Source organism: Antechinus flavipes, chromosome 2 (genome assembly GCF_016432865.1).
Source record: "Antechinus flavipes isolate AdamAnt ecotype Samford, QLD, Australia chromosome 2, AdamAnt_v2, whole genome shotgun sequence".
Classification (NCBI taxonomy): Eukaryota; Metazoa; Chordata; class Mammalia; order Dasyuromorphia; family Dasyuridae; genus Antechinus; species Antechinus flavipes.
The window spans coordinates 31,753,124-31,775,448 of NC_067399.1; the positions used below are offsets into that span (position 1 = coordinate 31,753,124).

At 38.5% G+C, this 22,325-nt stretch overlaps 1 protein-coding gene across 1 annotated transcript in view; it reads left to right on the forward strand.

Annotated features, from left to right (window-relative positions):
- The window catches only part of DNAH6 (dynein axonemal heavy chain 6), a 206,349-nt gene that overhangs the window by 178,245 nt on the left and 5,779 nt on the right, over positions 1-22,325 (forward strand). Inside the window, exons 70-78 of the mRNA XM_051974340.1 lie at positions 3,779-3,917; positions 4,551-4,670; positions 7,843-7,964; positions 11,275-11,404; positions 14,036-14,163; positions 18,482-18,667; positions 19,243-19,315; positions 20,401-20,552; positions 21,588-21,810. Of these exons, the coding sequence (XP_051830300.1) occupies positions 3,779-3,917; positions 4,551-4,670; positions 7,843-7,964; positions 11,275-11,404; positions 14,036-14,163; positions 18,482-18,667; positions 19,243-19,315; positions 20,401-20,552; positions 21,588-21,810 (1,273 nt within the window). The remainder of the gene's footprint in view (positions 1-3,778; positions 3,918-4,550; positions 4,671-7,842; positions 7,965-11,274; positions 11,405-14,035; positions 14,164-18,481; positions 18,668-19,242; positions 19,316-20,400; positions 20,553-21,587; positions 21,811-22,325) is intronic.

Here is a 22,325-nt window from a genome sequence, read left to right on the forward strand (position 1 = left end):
CTCTACCCCTGGGACTGTGAAGAAATCACTTTACTGCCCTAGACTTTGCTGCCTTCATGAGTAGAATAAAGAAGTTTGACTGGATGTCCTCTAAGATCCTTATAGATCAGTGATCCATTCAGTGATCAGGACCAAATCATTGGCTTGGACCTTGGATTCCTTACCTGCTAAATGATGGTGTTGGTCTCTATAGACCCTTTAAAATCCAGTACTATTACAAATGGTTCAATATTCTGGAAGCCTCTAAGATCCTTATAGATCAGTGATCCATTCAGTGATCAGGTCCAAGTCGTTGGCTTGGACCTTGGATTCCTTACCTGCTAAATGATGGTGTTGGTCTCTACAGATCCTTTAAAATCCAGTACTATTATAAATGGTTCAATATTCTGGAAGCCTGAAAGACCTAGTTTACTTGTTAGAATCAGCCCCCGTCTCTTCCCAATCATTGCCTCATCTGGACACTAAACCCCAAGCATACTGGGATCCTCACCATTCCTTGAAATTAGCCCATGCTACTCCATTCCATGCATTTGTTCATGCTGTGCCATATGTAAGGAATGGTGTGGGTACCCCAACTTCACCTGTAAAAATCCCAAAGGAGAAAAGATGGGTTAGGATGCTACTGAAGTCATCCAGATGAGAGATAATGAAGGCTTCAGTTGCGATCATGGCATTGAAAATGCACAGGAAATGGGGGAGACATTGCCAAGGGCAATTTAATGGGATTTGGTCATTGATTAAGACATGAAGGGGGGGAATAGAGGAAGAGGAATGATGGATGGATAAATAGATAAATTAATAGGTAGATCAATAGATGATAGGTAACTAGATTGATGATAGATATAAATAGATGGATAAGAAGATACATGGATGATAGATAATGAATAGATAGATATATGAATAGATGAATAACGGATAGATAAATGGATGGATACATAAATACATAATAGGTAGATATATACAATAGAGTGACAGATAATATATAGATGATGAATAGATAGATGATAAATAGGTAGATAAAAATGTGAATAGAGAGAATGATAAGTAGATAGATAGATAGATAGATAGATAGACAGACAGACAATGTGGATAGAATTATTGATAAGATTGTAGACAGATAGATAGACTATGTGGATAGAATTATTGATAGATACACAAGGGAGAGCTTAGCATGGGCTGATTCTAACAAGTAGAACTAGGTCTTTCAGGCTTACAGAATATTGAACCATTTATAATAGTACTGGATTTTAAAGGGTCTGTAGAGATCAACACCATCATTTAGCAGGTAAGGAATCCAAGGTCCAAGCCAACGACTTGGTCCTGATCACTGAATGGATCACTGATCTATAAGGATCTTAGAGGCTTCCAGAATATTGAACCATGTGTAATAGTACTGGATTTTAAAGGGTCTATAGAGACCAACACCATCATTTAGCAGGTAAGGAATCCAAGGTCCGATAGATAGATAGATAGATAGATAGATAGATAGATAGATAGATAGAGACAGAACATTTAAGAGCCTTGCACGCTCAGCACTGGAGATAACAAAAACAGCAAGAAAAATAACGATAGCCTCTCCTCTCAAGGAGATTCCATTTTAATGAGTCAGTAGACTATAAAGAAAAGCTAGAAAAAGAGGCAAGGGGCAAAGGTTGGTGGTTGGGGAGCAAGACAGAGATGTGCTTTGGGGCAAGGTAAGATGGAAGCTTACCTCACAGGGTTCAGGCTATTTTCAGGAGCTGCCTCCAAAGTGCCAGAAGGCAGGAGAGATGGAGACAATGGCGAAATTCGGGGCAACATGATCCAGAGCTAATGTCCAATAATTGAAAGGAGAATAAATTAAAGTGATCACAAGTAGTTACCAGGGATGTTCAAATCCCTTGTTAGAGAAGTTAAGTAACAAGAAGAGAAAAAGTTAATGGATTTAATAATTAGCTAACTTAGTGCTGACCTTTGAGAGGACAATTTTAACTACATGGGAGAAGTATAAGCTAGATGATAAGGGCCTATGCAGACAGTAAGAAAGAAGAGGCAGGACATGTAGACACTGATAACTCCTTCAAGAAGTTTGGAAGTGAGAGGAAGGACGGATGCTCACATCAAAAGGGAGCTGAAAAAAACAGGAAGCCGGGGGGTGGGGGGGGGGGGGGGGCGCCACCATGAAGGCAAGATTTTTAGCTGGGAAATTCAGGAGCAGGGCCAGCATCCTGGGCCTCTTCACAAAAGGGGAGGGGGGGGTGGGGCAGGAAGATTTCCCCATTGGGAGAAGGGGGTGAGCTGGCATCAGGATATTTCCAATGAGAAAATTGGGGATGATTAGAGGAAAAGCCCTCTGCTCCGAGAAAAGGTCCAGGAGGAGAGAGAACTTTGTAAGTTCCAGAACCAAGAGCAAAGCCAGGAGAGGATTGATTGAGGGAACAGGAAAGGGCACAGCCAGATGAGCCAGAGCCCAGAAGAGCACCCAAAGAGGGAAATTCTGGAAAATTTGGCTGTGGAGGGGGAGAATTTCATTAAAGGACCTTGATCTCCCTTGCTGAAAAGGGAGGGAGCAGAGGGCTGAGAGGCTGAGGAGAGAATGCAAGATCAGGGGTATCTGCTGGCAGGAAAGCCCCAAGGGCCAAGAAGAAAGGAAGAAAAGATTCAGAATCTGGAGGAGGTTCAGGAATGGGACTTCTTGGTGGATCTATCTCTGGGCTCGCTCTCCCAACCCACCCTGAAGGTAGACCAGCTGGTCGGCAGGTTGCCATTTTTAGAGAGAGAATTGATCTGGGCCCTTGAATGATTGGTTCCTCCACAAAAAAGAGCCCTGGCCATACCACCAGTAGTGGCCTGATAGGGCAGGGACTGGAAGGCTCCCCCCAACCAGAATTGGAAGCTTTCCTTCATCTCCTACCTCCAAGAAGAATGGCTACATATCACCCTCTAATATTTGTGGTCTAGGGGCACAATGTGAGGGGTCCAAAATAAAAAGTGCTTTCCCTGGTCACTCTAAAATAGAAAAGTGACACTTGCCTTACTCTCACGGCCTTGGCTGCTTCCCACCATGTTCTACATCACTTTTGCCTTTCCTATGGCCATAGTAATGCAGATGAAAGGGTTCTTAGAGATTATCAAGTCCAGCCTCCTACCCATTGTACAGATGAGAAGGTGAAGTCCAGAAAGATGCTAATTCAGTTCCTCAGGTCAAGCCCAGCACTTCATAAAACCACAGGCACATTCTGCCTGTGACAGAGAGACAATGAGGTCTCTAGAGGATGAAAACTGGTCTTACAATCCTGCCTTTGACATATGCTGGCTTGGTGGCTCTAAGCAAGTCATTTCAGTTCTCACCATGTCCTAGTTTACTCAACTATAAGTTACAAAGAAAAGGGGAGGGAAAAGGAGTTTCCTCATTCAGGAGTTTTTGATATAAATGAACTCTATTCCATGATGACTTCCCAACTCAAGGATCATAGATTTAGAGTTGGAAAGGAGGTCATTCATTCCAAACCCCCTCATGTTATAGATGAGAATACTGGTACCAAGAATAATCAAATGGTTTACCCAGAGTCACTTGGTCATTAAACTATAAGGTAAGATTTGAAGCCATATTTTACTGATTCCAGATCCAACATCCCGTCCATCATTCTACACTGTTGGATACTTTAATAAATAATCGTTGAAATTAATTTAGATAAAATTTTCATAAAATAAAGGTCTAATACTTACTATATTTAATATTTTATTTCAAACTTAAATTATACAATTTAAATTTCATCTCTCTTACTTCAAATTCTAGGAGAGGAAAAAGTTTGGCCCTCTTGGTTGGAATATCTGCTATGAATTTAATGACAGTGATAGAGAATGTGCCTTACTTAATCTAAACCTTTATTGTCAAGAAGGAAAGATACCGTGGGATGCCTTGATCTACATCACAGGTACAGCAGGCTCTTCAGCACATGGTCTTTTCTAGAACTCCCACCCAAAGACTTCCCTGTTCATTCCAGTGCTTGGCACCTAATTGTTAATAATGTGTGAATGAATAAAAAAGCATTTTTTAAACACTTACTGTGTGCCAAGCCATCTGCCAAATGCTGGGCATGTCAGCACAAAAGTAAAGACAATTCTCGCCCTCAAGACACTTAGATTAAAATGGGAAAGAGAACACTTCTTAAGGAGTGGTTACCAGGAAGGGATTCTTTGTTCTGAAAAATATCAGGATAGTGAAAGGGGCTACAGGGGAGTAAATTGGTATATACCATCCAGGAACAGTGACAAAGTTGGCTGATTATAGGTCGTGGTTAAAATAAAGGGCTTGGACTGGATTTAAGCCATCAGGATTATTTTATCCTTCTCTGATTCTGTGATCTTATTGTATTAAGAAAGAAATAGTTAAGAATACCTCTGTGTGTTATTTCCTTAAATGCTTACAACTGTGTCATGCTTAAAACTGCTATTTTAAGAGTCATTGAAGTGAGTAGGTGCCCTGAACTTGATACATAAAGTCAAAACTAAGCATAGAACTATCAAGGTACCCTTATATTTTCAAAGCCAAACTAATTTTTTTGCAGGTGAAATAACTTATGGAGGTCGAGTTACAGACACTTGGGATCAAAGATGCCTTCGTACAGTTTTAAAGAAATTTTTTTCTCCTCAAACGTTAGAAGAGAATTATAAGTATTCCGATTCAGGTAAGGGAATTCTAAACATAAGCATCATTTTATCCTTGAAAGCCTTGAAAGTATCACAGAACTTTATGTTCCTGAAATAACAATGGCCAGACCTGAGTGGTCGCCAGCTGCCTACCTCAAGTGGGTCCTGGAACTAGAATAGATAAATAGATGAAGAGAGAGAATAATATTCTTTAGAGTTTTTAAAGCCTTGTTTGTGTTCCATTTAAACATGTTTAGGATGTTATATTCTGATCAGTTTCATTTTTAATTGAAAATTCTCTGGCAAAAGATAGCAAAAAGCCTTTATGAAATGCCCACTGTGCCTCAGGGTCCTGTTTCTTGGAATTCAATAGGTGGTTAGAATATAGAAAATCATATCTAGAATGTCCCAAAAGTCTTATTGCAATTTTGAGTTTCTGTAGAGCTAATGGGCACAGTGCCCATTAACATAAATGTTTATTGAGTTACTGAATAGTATACGCTATTTCATGATAAACACGTTAGCTAAGAAAAAACAATGGACACTGAGAGATCTGAAGGAAGATCTGAGAAGGATTCAAGAAGAAAGAGATATTTGAGTTGGAGGACAAAGAGATGGTGGGAGGTCATCCAGGCTGAAGTGTGGGGAGGTGTATTTGTCTGCAGCTGTGCTTTCATCACCATAGACAGCTCCTGGAAGGGAATACCATGGAGACCTGCCAGGAGTCTGCAACTCACTGTCCCAGGGCTGAGCCCAGTCCCAGTCCTGAGCGCTGACCCATTCATATGTGTCAGAGGCAAGGCCGGGCCCAGTTCTTCTGGCACTCTCCATCACAATGCCCTGCCTCTCAGAGAGTACCTAGCAATGGGCTTATTAAATTGGAGCTGGATTTGGTAGACCATGGAGAACCACTATAGATTTTCACACAGAGCTGTGGTAATGGGGGGGGTTCAGCCACAGCTGAACCAGGGCGGCACTGATGATCCTAAGAGGGGACAAATTGTGGGTGGGGTCTGTGGGTGCTGCCTTTGGTTGGAAAGAAGTAATTGTGAATGCTGTAGATGTCATCATGGGCCATGCAACTGGACTCAGCTGTCCTCTGAGACCTTCCTCTGTGTCTCCTGCAAGCTGCAATGGAAAGAAAGAATTACTCCCCTAAGGGAGGGAGGAAGGGGTGAGAAGGAAAAGACAATAACAGTTCTATAGTTCTTGGACATAAGACATCATGGCTGCCTTCAATTAGTCAATAATAAATTATCATTTATTATAAATCATATTATGTTGTTGTCCTGTTATGTTATATTATAAACAAATTAGTATTAGATTGAAAATATTATTATAATAAATTATTATTGACTGACCAAAGAAAGCCATATGATGACTTACCTCAGAGAAGCAAGGAATTATAAAGTCTAGGGATTTCCAACAGCAACAGAAGTGGGTGAGAGAAGTTCATAGATTTTCTCCTTAAATCCCAGCTACTCTGACCTAGAAACATTCAGACCACCCTACTCAGATTTTTATTTTATATATTTTTTTTCTCAGAGGCAATTGGAGTTAAGTGATTTGCCCAGAGTCACACAGCTAATAAGTGTCTGAGGCCAGATTTGAATTCAGGTCTTCCTGACTCCTGGCTTGGTGCTCTATTGGTACTATTAGCTGCCCCAATTCATATTTTTAAACAATGGTCGTAGCTTCATACAAACAGAGACTTGTGGTTGCTTTTTCTTTGATTATGAGCCTATTTGCTCACTCTATTCCAATGTCTTTTTGTTCATGATCTTTCCACTTATCCTGTGTGTATATGTGTGTATATATATATACACACAAGCCATGCAAACAATGATGCACATAAGATATGTTATGCATATGATGTATAACATATAATGAACACGTTATAATAAAATATAATATTATTTTGTTCATAATCTTACCTTCCATTTACCCTGTTTTTGTATATGTGTATACACATGTGACATGCTAATAACTATGTACATAGAAGATATGCATATGATGTATAATATATAATAATGCATAACATATTGTATAATATATATAATATATAATGCACATAGTATAATATATGTGTATGCTATAATATATAATAAATATATATATCTTCCATGTCCATAATTATTTATATGACATATCAAATATTGTAATAAAATATATTCTGTGCTAAAATATATAATAAATACATATCTTCCCTGTTCATAGTTATTTATATGACATGTCACTCCTCAGAATGTAGGTTCCTTTGTCTCAGGGACCCTATTTTTCCTCTTCTTTATCATCTTTAGAGCTTAGTACATGGCATGACATACTACACACACTTTAGAAATAGGTATTGACCAACCTGATGAATCCATATTCTGCAGCAAGCTACTCTGCAGTAGCAACTGTGATGTCCTTGAATAGCTTCCTCATTCTCACTGCAGCCCCTCTGAAATTTTTCAGTTTGATGTTTGAAATACTTTGGGACATATACAAACAGATCCCACCAAACCTCTCTTTGACATATTTCTTCAGAGATACTCAATTATACCCCCACTGGGAAAGGCCAAATTTTTGTCACAATTTGGATAATTTCCAGGATAACTATCCAAAGGAATTTTCGAGCAATATGCTGTCTTTTGGGGAAGTCACACTGATCCCATCTCTGGTTGCTGAATACAAAATAGTTCCAAATGATGCTATGTTTCAGAAATATTAGTCATTTTTTAAAAAATTCCTTGTCTATAATTATCTCTTTGGGGATATAATCATAAGCAGCTTTCTTTGGTATCTGGAATGTGCTTCCCTATGCATTCACACAATCTACTAATGCATAGAGTACCTCAGTTGTTTTAAGAGATTTTTCTGACTTCAGCCTCTGTGTGACTATTTTTCTATTCTTACTGCCACAATCACTAAACTCTTGCTATCTTAAACGATTCAGGAAAAGACCCACTTTCTGATTGATTAGAAATACCAGACAAGAATACATAGAATCAATAAGGGATAACTAGCTCCCTCCTTCCCCCCAAAACAAGTCATCTAACTTTCAGAAGGGAGACAAATTCAACAGATATTGAAAAGTACGGTGTAAGATGAAACCTCTAATCTGCCGAAAAAATATTCTTCCTCTCAAGTTCTACAGCCACGATCCTACGCTCCATGAAAGGTTTATCTGATATCAGATTTCATTATTTTCTATGTTTCTAATGACAGGTATATATTTTGCACCTTTCGGAGACAACATACAGGATTTCAGAGACTATATTGAAAACTTGCCTTTGATTGATGACCCAGAAATATTTGGGATGCATGAAAATGCCAACTTAGTTTTCCAGGTTTGTATGGATGGACTTTCTTTTTTTTTTTTAATTTTTTTAAATTGCATTTATTTATTTAAGTATTTTATTTTATTTTATAACAACTTTATATTGACAGAATCCATGCCAGGGTAATTTTTTTTACAACATTATCCCTTGCACTCGCTTCTGTTCCGATTTTTCCCCTCCCTCCCTCCACCCCTTCCCCTAGAAGGCAAGCAGTCCTATATATGTTAGATATGTTACAGTATATCCTAGATACAATATATGTGTGCAGAACCGAGCAGTTCTCTTGTTGCACAGGGAGAATTGGATTCAGAAGGTAAAAACAACTCGGAAAGAAAAACAAATATGCAAATAGTTCACATTCGTTTCCCAGTGTTCTTTCTTTGGGTGTTGTTGGAATCCTTACAAACTGCTAACTCATTAGAGTTGATAGATTGTTGATCTGATCTTACAAGAAGATGTTTTGGGCCAGAACCTGAAACAAGGTACTAAGTAGAACTAATTAATACAAGGCTTGTGTTCACACCTTTACTCATTGGAGTTCACAAGTATGCCAGCTTCACAAAGTAAACTTTGTAACTTTATGAGTTCACACCTCCCTTGAAGCTCTTTGGGCCAGAGAGCACTATGGGAGAAAACCCACAATCCCTCTCTTGAAGGAGCATAAATAGAGCTTCAATGGGCCAGTCAAAGAAGTTCTTCAGAGTGAAGAAGCTACAAGTCGAGATTTCAGCGGAATTGCGCCAGAAGCCCTCTCTCCGAGGCAAGGCAGAATACATTTTCCACTTGGCTGGCTGGTCACAGAAGAGAGTTCAGCTGGACTGGAGAGGAGCAACTCTGGTGCAGACAGAAAGCACTTTGACAGATTTCAGCGGAATTACGCCAGAAGCCCTCTCTCCGAGGCGAGGCAAGAAAGAATATTTTCCATTTGGCTGGCTGGTGGCAGAAGAAAGAGTTTTCAGAGGAAGAAGCTACGAGTGGAGAGTTCAGCGGACAACCAGATTCATCTTCATCTCACACCACTGTGGTAGGTGGCTGGGCTCCTGCACTTCCCCCACTGAGACCAAGCTGGTCTGAAAGACTCACCAGAAAGCTAGCCGAGCCCCAAGTGAAGGAGACAAGAGATTCATTCCATCTCTGTGCTGGTTGGAAGCTGAAGAAAGCAGAGGCAGAGGCTAAAGGACAGAACCTTTGGATTTGGCGACATTTGGAGGGAGCTCTTGGAACAAAGCAGAGAGATAGACCTCTAAGCTAACCGGGCTATATTGGAGATAATAAAAGATCTGAACTTTTATCACCTGGCGGAGTTTTGAGAAGAAAAAGCTCACCACATTTTGGCGCCCGAACAGGGACCCCACATTTGAACTCCCAACATTTTGGCGCCCAACGTGGGCCCCACATTTGAACTCCCAACAGGGTGTAGCTGCTTCTGTCCATCATTTATCAATTGAAACTGAGTCTTTGTCAAAGAAATCCACTTCCATCAGAATACATCCTCATACAATATCGTTGTCGAAGTGTAAAGTGATCTCCTGGTTCTGCTCATTTCACTTAGCATCAGTTCATGTAAGTTTCTCCAAGCCTCTCTGTATTCAATGGATGGACTTTCTATTTAAAATATATAAATTCATGCTATTCTATTAGTGTAAAATCTAAATGCTAGATTATGTAAATTATGACACACTTAAATAATCAGATGGTTACAACTCAACCATGCTAGTTTATTCAATCTCAAAAAATTCTTACATTGCTAGGTAATATAGTGGATAGAGCAGAGTTCTAATCCTGACTTGGACATTTATTATGAATAGTCACATAAAATCTCTGAACCTCATTTTCCTCATCTGTAAAAAAGAAAGGTTTAGACTTAATGTCTAAAGCTAAATGGCAGTCAACAAATATTTTCAAGTATTCATCTCTTCTATGATTTAAACAGATTTCCATGACTTTAGGTATGTATTAGACAAAGTATTACCCACCTTCCATTCACCTGAAATCTTTTCTTCTGGGCAGATGCTTTCAAGGGCATATGCTTTGCCCTCCATAGATTTTAGGCTTTAAAAGGTCTTGAGTCACAGGTCTTCACACTAGTTTTCCCCATATATTACTGCTTCAGCTCTCTGGGGAGTAATGAAGGCTCTTCTAATTAATTTCATTATCCAAAAGAAGGTATTTACCTTCCTCTACTAGCTCTTAATTGCCTAAATGAAAATCCTAGATCCTTTCATATGGATAGCATTCTGCTCTCTATTTGGACTTTCAAAGTATCCCTTCAGAGAGAATATTTTATTTTATAGATAGAATAGGAAAAAAAAGAAAGAATGCACACTAGACTTTTTTCCTTTCTCTCTAATAGAGCCTTTTACCAACCCTCTAATCATTTCTTCCAAATATGGAAGACCTAATATGGTCATCAGTCCTCACTCCCCACCCTAACCCTCCCCTCACCCTGCTTCGAAACTTAAACTAGTATGAAAGTTACTCTATGTAAAATCCACCAGTTCCTTGGGAGCATAGGAGTGTCCAGACATATTTTAGAAGCATAAACCATTTATAATTCTACATTATTCTTAATAAAGGGTCTAACTTTTCTGGACTTATTTGTTTATTAGGCATTGCATACAACATTTGAGTAATGTAATTGATGAAAGAATTACTTTAAAAGTTAACTTTTCAACAGTAAATATTTTAATGTATTTTTTCAATATTAAGAAACACATTTAAGATATTCACACAATAGTTTCATCTCACCAGCATTACGTTTTTTTTTCCTTTTCTGGGAGGGGTAGGAAGGGAAGCGGGGAAAGCACCTATTATGTGCCAGGAACTTTGGTAATTGAGTGCTTTATAATTATTATCTGTCACCTTTTTTGATGCTACTCCTGCTAATAGTCACTTTTTCATATATAATGAATGAGATTAGATATAGAGAGCCAGGGGAGCTGCACTGTCACTGCCTGTATCATCACTCATACTATGTGTCTGTGCTGAAATACTGTGCACCCTGCAGAAAGCTGGCCTTTCTTCTTGAGTTCTGTAATTTTATTTAGGAAAATAGGTAATTTATTACCTAATTAGTGGCAGATTTAGAATTATTTTAGTATAAACTTTTAAATGAGCATATTCAATGAAAGACAAAATGTTTGCCTAATTACTTGAAAATGTGTCTCTGCCATTCTCAGGTAATTTCATTGTACCATGTCTGATCCCATATTTATCCCCTAGCAACCATAGGGTAATATTCTATAATATGACAAAAATTATGACATTTTTAAAGAATGAATATCTTCAGTAATCTTCCTCTTCCCCCTTTACATTATAGTTCAAAGAGACCAACTCTTTCATCACTACTATACTTGATGTCCAGCCGAGGTCTGGCGGTGGTGGGGGTGGAAAGAGCAATGATGAAATCGTCCAAGAACTTGTTACTTCGGTCTTGTCAAAAGTACCAGGTAATAAAGCTTTCGAGGCATTGTACAGAATGTAGGAGTGAAAATTCAGTTATTTATTTACATAAATAGTTGGTTTAGAATTGGGGGGGTTGAAAATAATAAGTATAAAAGCTTCAACTTACCTACTTTTAAAAAAAACAGTTTTATTTTTAGTTCCAAATTCTCACCATTCAGTCTCTCTCCCTCCAAACCATTGAGGAAGCAAGAAAAAAATTACAAAATAGATATATAATTGAAGAAAACAAATTCACATATATATACATTCATGTATGTTTATGGATGTGTATATATGGATATATGTATCTGCAGGTATTATATTTTTTTTTCCAATGTGTGTTTAATTAATTAACCACTCTACCTGAAGGTGGACTCCACCTACTTTTCAAATTTGGATTCTACATCTATATTTCCAGGATCCATGTTTTGTATTGACTTTAGCAGTGCAAATCAATATATCTTATTAAGATACTTAATTTTGAGGAAATTTACAACCAGATGGAGACTAACAAGGATTTAGATTTGGCCCATGGGCTAAAGCAGGATTATTTCCTAAGCACTTTTTAGTGTCCCGAGTCCCCTTGTCAGTTTGGCATAGAATTATAAAAGAAAATTATAAAAGAATTCTATTAAAACAGACATCAAAATATTGAAAAATTCCCAATCCCCACATTAAGACTCCCTAAGCTAAAGATTCCTTACCTTTAAGCCTAAAGGTCAACAGATATTGATATTCAGGATTTGGATAGTAAACTCGTTTAGTATAGAGGTCCCCCTAGAATATATTAGTTATTAAGTGATATTACAGCTAGAAAAAAGAGATGAAGACTGAGGGACCCAACCAACCCTGACACCTGAAGAACCACCATTAAGCAATCAAGGATCAATCACTTATTAGGCAGATTTATTTTTATCCTATTATTAATCAGCTATTGACACCTCAACAGAAATTCATTTGTCTTCAAATTTTGACTGTCACCATGACTAACAGAGTCCAACATAAAGAGATCTCTTAATAAATGCTTTTTGACTAGAGACAATACAGCTGAGAGGAAGAACCACCATTAAGCAATCAAGGATCAATCACTTATTAGGCAGATTTATTGTTATCCAATTATTAATCAGTTATTGACACCTCAACAAAAATTCATTTGTCCTTGAACTTTAACTGTCACCATGACAAGCCGAGTCCAACATAAAGAGCTCTCTTAATAAATGTTTGTTAACTGGAAACAATACAGCTGAGAAGGGAGGGGAGCCTAGGCCAGATGGACAGAGAAGAGTGAGGTCCACAGCATGGACTTCTACTGGAGACAGCAGGTTTCTGGACCACCAAAGGCTCATCTGAAGATGGAGCCCCACAAGGGGCAAGGACAGCAGAAAAGAAACATACAGACCCAACCAATTGCATGATTTTGCCTAAAATGGGTCAGTTTAAAGGATATTCAGCAAACAGGGTTAAAACAAGCAAGTGCAAAGTTTCTTCTATCAGTTTCCATAACAGGATCTCAAGGCATTTGCCTGGAGGATCCCAGAAAGATATTTTCAGAGTTCTCATCTCAGCCACAAAAGCAGATATTAAGAACCCAGCAGATCACAGGATGTCAATGATTCCGTTTCTACAGTTTTCCTATATACGTTTTCCTGGGGAAATCAAAAGCACAAGATTCATGACTTTTGGCCCCCAAATAAGACAAGCTGGAACTTAGGCAAAGAGGAGAAAGACAGCATCTAAATGGAAAAATGGGAAATGGAATCTGCAGGTGGCCCTAGAATGCAGGAAAATTAAGACTTGAGTTCAAATGTGGCTGCAGACATTTCCTAACTGTATTCCTCTGGGTAAGTTTAATGTCCATCTAACTCAATTTCCTCAGATATAAAATGGAGATGGTGATAAAAGCACGTACTTCCACATACCAGATGAGGTATTATTTGTAAAGTATCTAGCACAGTGTCTGACACATAGTAAGTCCTTTAAAAATGTGTTTCCTCCTTCCTTCTCTGTTCCAGAATTATTTTCCTCAACAGTGACCCAAGTTCTAAAGTCTGTCTCTAAAGAAATAATAAGACCAATTGGGGATTCAATTTGATTCAGCAAGCATTCTTGTTTTGTTTTGTTTTTGTTTTTATTATTTTAATGTTTTTAATTAAAGCTTTTTATTTATAAAACATATGCATGGATAATTTTTCAACATTGACCCTTGCAAAGCCTTCTGTTCCAAATTATATCCCCTTCTTCCCCTACCCCCTCCCTTAGATTACAAGTAGTCCAATACATGTTAAATATGTTAAAATATATGTTAAATCCAATATATGTATACATATTTATACAGTTATCTTTCAACAAGCATTCTTTAAGTAAATACTACATACTAAGCACTGTATTAGGTACTTGGATAAAAAATTTTAAAACCTGCCCTCCAGGATCTTTCATTCCACAGGGATTTCTGTAAAGTTCTGTTTTTATATCTTTGGGACCCACTTGTCTGACCTTCTGAATCACAGAAGCATTTGTTTAAAGCATTCCAAACACTGCAATGATTGACATTATTTCTAAAAAGCAGGCTTTAAAGGTATTTTGTTAGATGAGAATCTGTAGGGAATGTTAGGAATAATTCTTTTTGTGTGTTTCAGTAAAACTGGAAATGGAAGGAGCTTCGGATTCGCTCTTTGTCAAGGATGCGCAAGGACGTCTCAACTCCTTAACAACTGTCCTTGGACAAGAAGTGGACAGATTTAATGGCCTTCTCAAATTAATCAGAGTATGACAATTATCCCGTATTTTTTGTTGAATGTCATTGTTTTATAACATGTTTATAACAATGGGGTAGTTTTTAGAATTCTATACTTTTGTATCTTCCAGTATCACAGTTTCGCAAATGAGTTCCAAATCTATAAGACTGGTACTTATAAAGTGCTTTATAATTTTGTAAAGGGCTTTTTTATACATATGCTATTTCATTGGATCTTTTGTTTCCAGACTTGGCTCTTCTCCCAAGATCCAGGTCTGTCTTCCAGTCTGCCTATGGAAAGCTGCCTCTGTTTTCTCATATTATTCAGAATCAGTATATCTAGAACTTGATCTCTGCATGGAGTAATGGGATTAACACTGGACTTCAGATCTAGAGACTGGGGTCCAAATCTTTTATACCAGTGTGAATTTGGGCAAGTCCCAAAACTTCCCAAGACCTCAATTTTATCCTCTATAATAAAGGAGTTTCCCTTGATGATCTCTAGAGCATCCTTAAAAGGAACCTATGAAATCAAGAAGATTACTTAACTATCTGAGTATTTCAGTATATTTTTTGGCTGCTTAGCACTGAAATTCATTATGATTTCCCACCTACAAAATCTTACCAGAAACTGGGATCATGGCAAGAGCCCTTGCTCACGAGAGCTTCTTAGTAATCTGGAATTTTTCTTCTAGGTACTCCAATAGTGATTTTTAGACATCATACATGGCTTCTGATATCCTCTGGGAATTTGTATTTTAGAATATAAATAAAAGGGCATATGAAGATGGAACAAGAGGCAGATGGTGAAATAAAAAACAGTGAACATAGACAAAGTCGACAGTGAGGTTTTATAATCAGAGGAGGAGCCAGCAAGATACCAAACAAGAATGAAAGAAGAGATTGGATAAAATGAATGAATGAGAATTTTAAGTATTGCAGGCTGTGTGAATGGGAGTCACCCAAAGTTGCTAACATTTAATAGACATAATCAACAAATTTAATAATACTTCACTAGGATTTTATGTCTCTAGCCCTGACAACACACCCTCCTCCTGAGATCCATTTCTGTCTTCCCAGCTGCCTGTGGGCTATCTTTATCTTCCAGCTTGATTCAATCACAGTATTTCTAAAACTTGACCTCTGCCTGAAATTTTTTAAAAATCATTTGGGAAAGAATCCAGGAAGAAAAAGCACAGAAGAGATGAAAGGGGAGAATACCAGTTCAATGTTTTATGGATGAATAAACATGACACACAAAGGAAAAAAAAGAGAAAACTGTAATCCTAAAACTGCACGGTATTTCCATAAACTACCTTTTAACAAAGAATTATTCCTGGGAAAGTCACAAGCAACCACAAAGGCAAGCAGGGGTGGTTGGAACTTTTTATCAACCTGAGGAGAAAGAAAAAAAGACATTTGGGCTAGTGATGTTTCTTTCACTGAGGGTATAAATGAGCCAAAGTTGATACGGCAATTTAAGGGGTCGCTATCTTCCTGAAGAACGTCAAAGAAAAATGGGTTTGAGTTCTCCAAAGCATGTTTATCATTAATGAACATTATTCTTTTCCTTTTGGAGCAACAAAGGCATCTCAGAATAATGAATTTCATTGAATCTTGAAATACAACCCCACAGAAGTCAAGAACTAACATTCACCAGCTTCTGCTCTATTCCTTTCAACTTGTAAAGAAATTAGGAGCAAAGATAAGGTTCCCGCTGAAATGAGCCACTCCACTGTTCTTCAACTAAGTTCTATCTTTTCCTGACCCAGAAAGCAAGACAGGAGGGGAGGGTATTGTCCCATATCCATGGGCTGTGTATTCTTGCCACTCTCCCTATATATAAAATGGACTCCCGCTTCCACTTCGGGCTCAGCTAAAGTCCTACCCTTTCTAATCAATAAGCACTTATTAAACACCTACCATATGCTAGCTGTTAGAGATAAAGAAGAAAAAGAGAAAGGAAGAATGAGGAGGAGGAAGAAGAGAAAGGAGGAAGAGCAGGAGGAGAAGGGGGGTACCATCCCTGCCCTCAAGGAGCTTATTTTCTAATGGGAAATAAGTATAGATCTAGTACTGGACATGAACCTTTCCTCCTTTAGTCTTTCAGCATTTCATTTACATTAACTTTTTTTTCACACTTCTACTCCAATTCATATCATAGTTATTTGTGTTTATGTCTTATCTCCCTTACTAGAGAGTATAAAGACTGAACTAATGCAATGCTTCTAGCATGCAATAAGGTGCCCTTCACAAAGTGGAAGCATTTTGGGTAGAATCCACTGTAGAAACCATTGAGAGAGGTAGCAGCCAGGGTGACTGATGGTAGAAGCCTTGGGTACACTAAAACTGTACCCCCTCACACAATGGCATGATGGCCACCAGAAAAAACAATCCTGAGAACATCTGCCGTCCCTCAAGGGGACTTATCCAGAGAACCAGTGGTGGTCTGCATCACTCATGGTCAAGGAGGTCACAGGTCTAACCAATTTATAAAAGGATTTCGGCCACCCCTGAAGTTTATCTTCTGTTTTTCAGCTCATAGACCCAGGTTCCTGCAGGAAGATGGCATTCCTCACCCCAGGGGGTTTGTTGATCACTTTGTGGGCTCTGTGAGCATTGCTGTCCTGGCACATGATAGGTTTCATAGTCCATTAAGTTCTGTGGGCATTGCCCTCCTGGCACATGATAGCCTGGCTTTGGCTGCAATCACCAATATTACCATCCTAAAGATATACTATTTTTCATCCTCCAACCTCACAGCCCAGGACCTTAAAACTACACTTTCCAATATCAGTGTTATCCACAATAGGGATATATACAGCCATTGTTAAATTTTCAGAAATTAGCAAATGGCTGCCAATTGGGGATTCATCAATTCGTTGATTAGGTTGATTTCTAGAAAATGATGAGAAAATGTTAATATTGCACATTAACCTTAAAGATGGTGCTCTTTGGAGAGATGCACAAGCAGCTGTGATATTCAGCAAGAATATCTGGCAAGAAATCTGGATCTGATCCAAACAAGCCTGGACTTTTGGAAGGCATGTCACATCTGCCTGAAGATGAGTTTTGTCTAAGGATTTCCACTTCTGGGACAACCTGGAAAAGTGCAACGACTCATGCAGAGGGGAAGGTGTCACTGATGCTCCGTGACAGCTGAGGGAACAATGAGGAACAAAAGTGCTGGATTTGAAATCAGAAGCCTGGTGGCTCAGTGCATGGAGATCTGGGTCTGGAGTCAGGAAGACTTGAATTCAAACTTAACCTCAGACATTTACTAGCAAGTCACTTATTCTCTGTCTCACTTTCCTCAAATATAAGATGGAAATAAAGTTAACACCCATCTGCCAGAATGAGTGTGAAGATCGAATGATATAACATTTATAAAAACTTAACACATAATAAGCAGTTAATAAATGCTTGACTCTTTCCTTCCATAATACTTACTTGTCTAGGTAACTTTGAACATGCTCCTTAAATTTTATGTAATTAGTCTTGTCATCGGCAAATTCAGCTAGATCAGGGTTCTTAACCTGGAAGATGTACATATTCTTTCCTTCCATCATACTTACTTGTCTGGGTAACTGAACACACTCCTTAAACTGTATGTAACTCAGTATTGTCATCTGCAAAATTCAGCTAGATCAAGGTTCTTAACCTGGAACATGTATATATTCTTTCCTTCCATAATATTTACTTGTCTGGTAACTTTGAACATGCTCTTTAAATTCTATGTAACACAGTCTTGTCATTGGCAAAATTCAGCTAAATCAGGGTTCTTAAGCTGGAAGGTGTACATTGCTTTAATGTGTTAATTAATTTAATTGGTTTCCTTTGTAACTATGGTTTTTTGTATTTAATAACATTATTCTGAGGAGTCTTCAGAATTCAAAAAATTATCCAAAATATCTGTGACTGAAAAACAGTTAAGCAGCCCTGAAACTAGGTGATTTCTAAGTTCTAAATCCATGAATCCTGTGGTTTCAGTTGCTGCGTTTGCCTTCTCACATTTCTGTTTTTTTCCCTTTCCCTACCTCTTCCTACCTCTGCACCACCTCTTCCCTCACCTAATTCTAACCCTTGGGTCTTCCCACTTTTAACCTACACATTCTTGCTGACCTGATCCTTACATTTTGGCTGCTCAGGACTTCCTCACCATCTCCCCTGGGGTTCACAAGATTCTGGATCCTGAATGTGACTGTGACTTAATTTACACTGCCAAGGGCAATGTTTATCAGAAGCTCCCACAGTCTGAATTGTGCCTTACTATTTAAGGCTTTTTCATTCACTCATTCACTATTTGTATATCATGAGTGTTAAGATAAACATTTGTGTTCCCTTTCAGATTTCCCTAGAAACACTGGACAAAGCAATTGCTGGATTCGTCGTCATGTCTGAAGAAATGGAGAGAGTGTACAATAGCTTCCTTAACAATCAGGTTCCAGCATTGTGGTCCAATGCCGCCTACCCTTCACTAAAGCCTCTGTCATCCTGGGTCAAAGATCTCGTCTTGAGGACAGCTTTTGTGGATGTGAGCAAAGTTGTCCTTTGACTTTCAGCTGAGCTGGTGCCATGGCTGGACTTATACCTAGAACCAGTCCACGGAGGGCATGAGGCACAGGAAGGAGAAATCCATGTTTCTTTCTATATTGGGAATGTCCAGAATGGGAATGATCCCATCCCTACTGAATTACAGTGGCCTAGGAACACTCAGGGGCTAAATGATGTTGCTCACTGTCCCAAACAATGTTCAAATGACTTTCAGGAATAATTTTAGGCACTTGGCTTTAACCTTGAGCCACTTCAATTGTTTTCTCCCATATTCCATAGCTAATGATTATTTATTTATTAAAGCTAGTAGCCAGAACACAGGAAGCAAAGTCTTTCTGACTCTTGGAAATACTAGAATATCTTGCCTAATAGGGATTATGGCATCTTTTTGGCCATTTTTAAGAATTACTGGAATAATAACTAGTTTTCTGGACTGGTTTAGATTCCATCCTGGAAGAGGAAGAAGAAAAATTCCGTTATCTAGCAACCTTGATTAAGATAGAATATAGCTACTTCAGCCCCCATAATAGTCTATTCCATTATTTCTCTTTTCAGTTGTGGCTCAAAAGGGGACAGCCCAAATCATTCTGGATATCTGGTTTCTTTTTTCCTCAAGGATTTCTGACAGGTACTAGTATTTTTCTTAAAGTTTTCAAGTAGGTCCTGAATTAATAGAGAATCATAGTTATGAGTAGGAATGGATCTCCGTAGCACCCCCTCAAGGGAGAAAACAAAGGAGAAAATTCAAGAGAGGAATTGCGAAATAGCTACCTTATTAGTTGACTAGGAAAGAACACAGAGAATAAACAAGGTGTTTGGTTAGAAATTTTTTCCAGTAACTAGAGTAGAATGGCCACTTTTTGACAGACTCCTTAGGAGTTTCTATTTCAATATGCAGTTATAATGTCACTAGGGTCTACTTAATCATCTGAAAAAAAGAAAAGTTCATAAATAGATATTCAGTTATAATGTCACTGGGGTCTACTTCTTAATCATCTGAGAAAAGAGAAGTCCATAAATAGCAGATTTTCCTTAGCTCCCCAAATCCAGGCTCTTCTCAGGATACCTAGAATTTGGGGAAGAACAAGAAAGTCTTTTTTCTTGGACCCTGTACTTTGGATAGGAATTGCTCATTATAATCTAGAATTCCTAGAACATCCAGAGAATGTTCGTGGGTGTTTCTGTAATATCATCAGGGACAAAGAAACCTAGAAAATGGATGTCTGTTCCACTAAGGTCAGCATCAGGAAATTACTATAAGATATTCCAGTTTAGCAGGTCCTGAGCTTCCAATTCTGAATCCCCTGCAAATGGCAAAAAAAAAATTAATTAAAATATTTCATATTATATATTAACACATATAATATTTCATGTTATATGTTTATATACACATATATAATATTTCATATTATATATTTATATATACGATATACATAAAATTATATATGTAATCTAGGCTATATATTGGCTATTTTCACAAAGGACATATGAAGTCCACAGTGTTCTTTAACCCAGAGGAATTACACACAAAAGGTTGGAATCCTGGGCTTTGGAGCCAGCTGCTGGTAGAGAGATTTGACTAATGGTGAATTCTCAGCATCTGTTCAATCCCCTAATAAGATACCTCCACCAACAAGTGGACAACCCCAAGGATAATGTGGGCCAGAGGTAAAAAGGCAGAAGAGCCACCTTACCTGTACTTTTCTACAATAGGAACTCTGCAGAACCACGCTCGAAAATACAACTTGCCCATAGATGAACTTAATTTTTGCTATAACATTGTGCCTGTTTACCGAGACCAAGCGCTGGTGATCGAAGCATCCAGAACTGTACAGTTCGGACAGGAGTCACCCATGGATAAGGAGGTATTGTTCCCTCTGCCCGCGGAGGACCAGAGACTTTGTTGAGTCCATTTCTGTTGACTGGGTCAAATTGCTCCCATTGTACAGATTCATGTGCATGCTGTAACACACATGTCTGAGTCACAGGTGTCAGCTTCCCGGCTCCATCCGTGGCTCAGTTTGAGAACACTTATAGCATGATGGAAAGGGGTCTCAGGGAGGAGTTAGAAAACAAGGGGCCCCCTTCCCAATTCTGCCAAGACATGCAAGTGTATTGGATTTAAAGAGAGGGAAAGCTGGACAAGGTCACCTGCAGAATTGTTTTGAGGATCAAGTGGAATAATATTTGTAAAGCACTTTATATCCTTAAGGTACCACAGAATGCATGTATACATATGTATGTATACTCTATTCATGTTTGTATGCATATATATACGTTTATAGACATATATACACATAAGACATTGATAGATGATGTTTATGTAGATATCTATATAAATGGTAGATTGATAGCTGTATAATAGATAAATGGATGGATAGATGCATGCATGTAAAGACAGATGGATGATAGACCTACAGATGCTTGTAAAAATAGATAAATGTATGATAAATAGATGGGTGGGATAGATGGATGGGTGAATGAAAGGATGGATGGATGGATAGATGGAGGGATGGGAAAGATAGATAGATGATGGATAGATGGATGGATGGATAGATAAGATAGATAGATAATGTGAGATACATGTTATTCCTTGTGAGTATGTATTTGCTTTGTTCATTCCATTTAGAACTTTGCCTAGTATCAGGCCCTATTACATTGTGAGGTCCTGGAGGACTCAGAAACTTTTTGCCTTGTTTTGTCTGAGTTTTTATTACTACTGCTGCTGTTGCCTTTCTTTGTAACCCCAGCAGTTTAGCCCAGTGCCTCGCACATAGTAAGTGCTTAATAAATGCTAGTTGACTGCCTGACAAAAGAGGTACTTTTAAAATGCTTATTCCTCAAGGTCACACTTCCAGAAATGCACCCACTGGGTTTCTGTGCTCATGTTTCCCTTTCAGCTGCCATTTCCTGAGGATGGCGTGCTGGTGCATGGAATGTATATGGACGCTTCACGCTGGGATAATGAAAACATGGTTATAGAAGATGCTTTGCCTGGACAGATGAACCCCATGTTGCCCGTGGTACATTTTGAGCCTCATCAGAACTATGAACCCATTCCCTCACTGTATCATTCTCCACTCTACAAAACTGGAGCCCGAGCAGGGACGCTCTCCACCACTGGTAAGAACTTTGTACATCAACACAAAATGTAACCTGAATGTTGTGATTATGTATATTTCTTTCTTACAAAGGACCCAAAAAACCAATTTCAGACATAATAGGATAATCCCAATTTCTAACAGCGAGATGGTGCCATGAGATACTGAATGCTGGATCTGAAGACAAGGAAGATCTGAGTGCAAATGTAGCCTCCCACCACTTCCTAGCTATGCGACTTTGAACAAGTCACCTGTCCTCTGTTTGCCTCAGTTTTCTCATATGCAAAAAGGGGATGATAATATAAACCTGCCAGAGGTGATGGCTACTATTGTTGTTTGTCCTTGGTTCTGATGGAGGACCAGGACATCAGGGAGGTGAAACCAAGACATGAAAGTGAATTGGACTGAAGTAGGGAAGGTTGGGCAAGGTTACCTGCAGGGTTAGTTTAAGCATTATGTGGAATAATATTTATAAAACACTTTATACCCTTGAGGAACTACAGAAATCCTCATCAACATCAATATTATTATTATCTG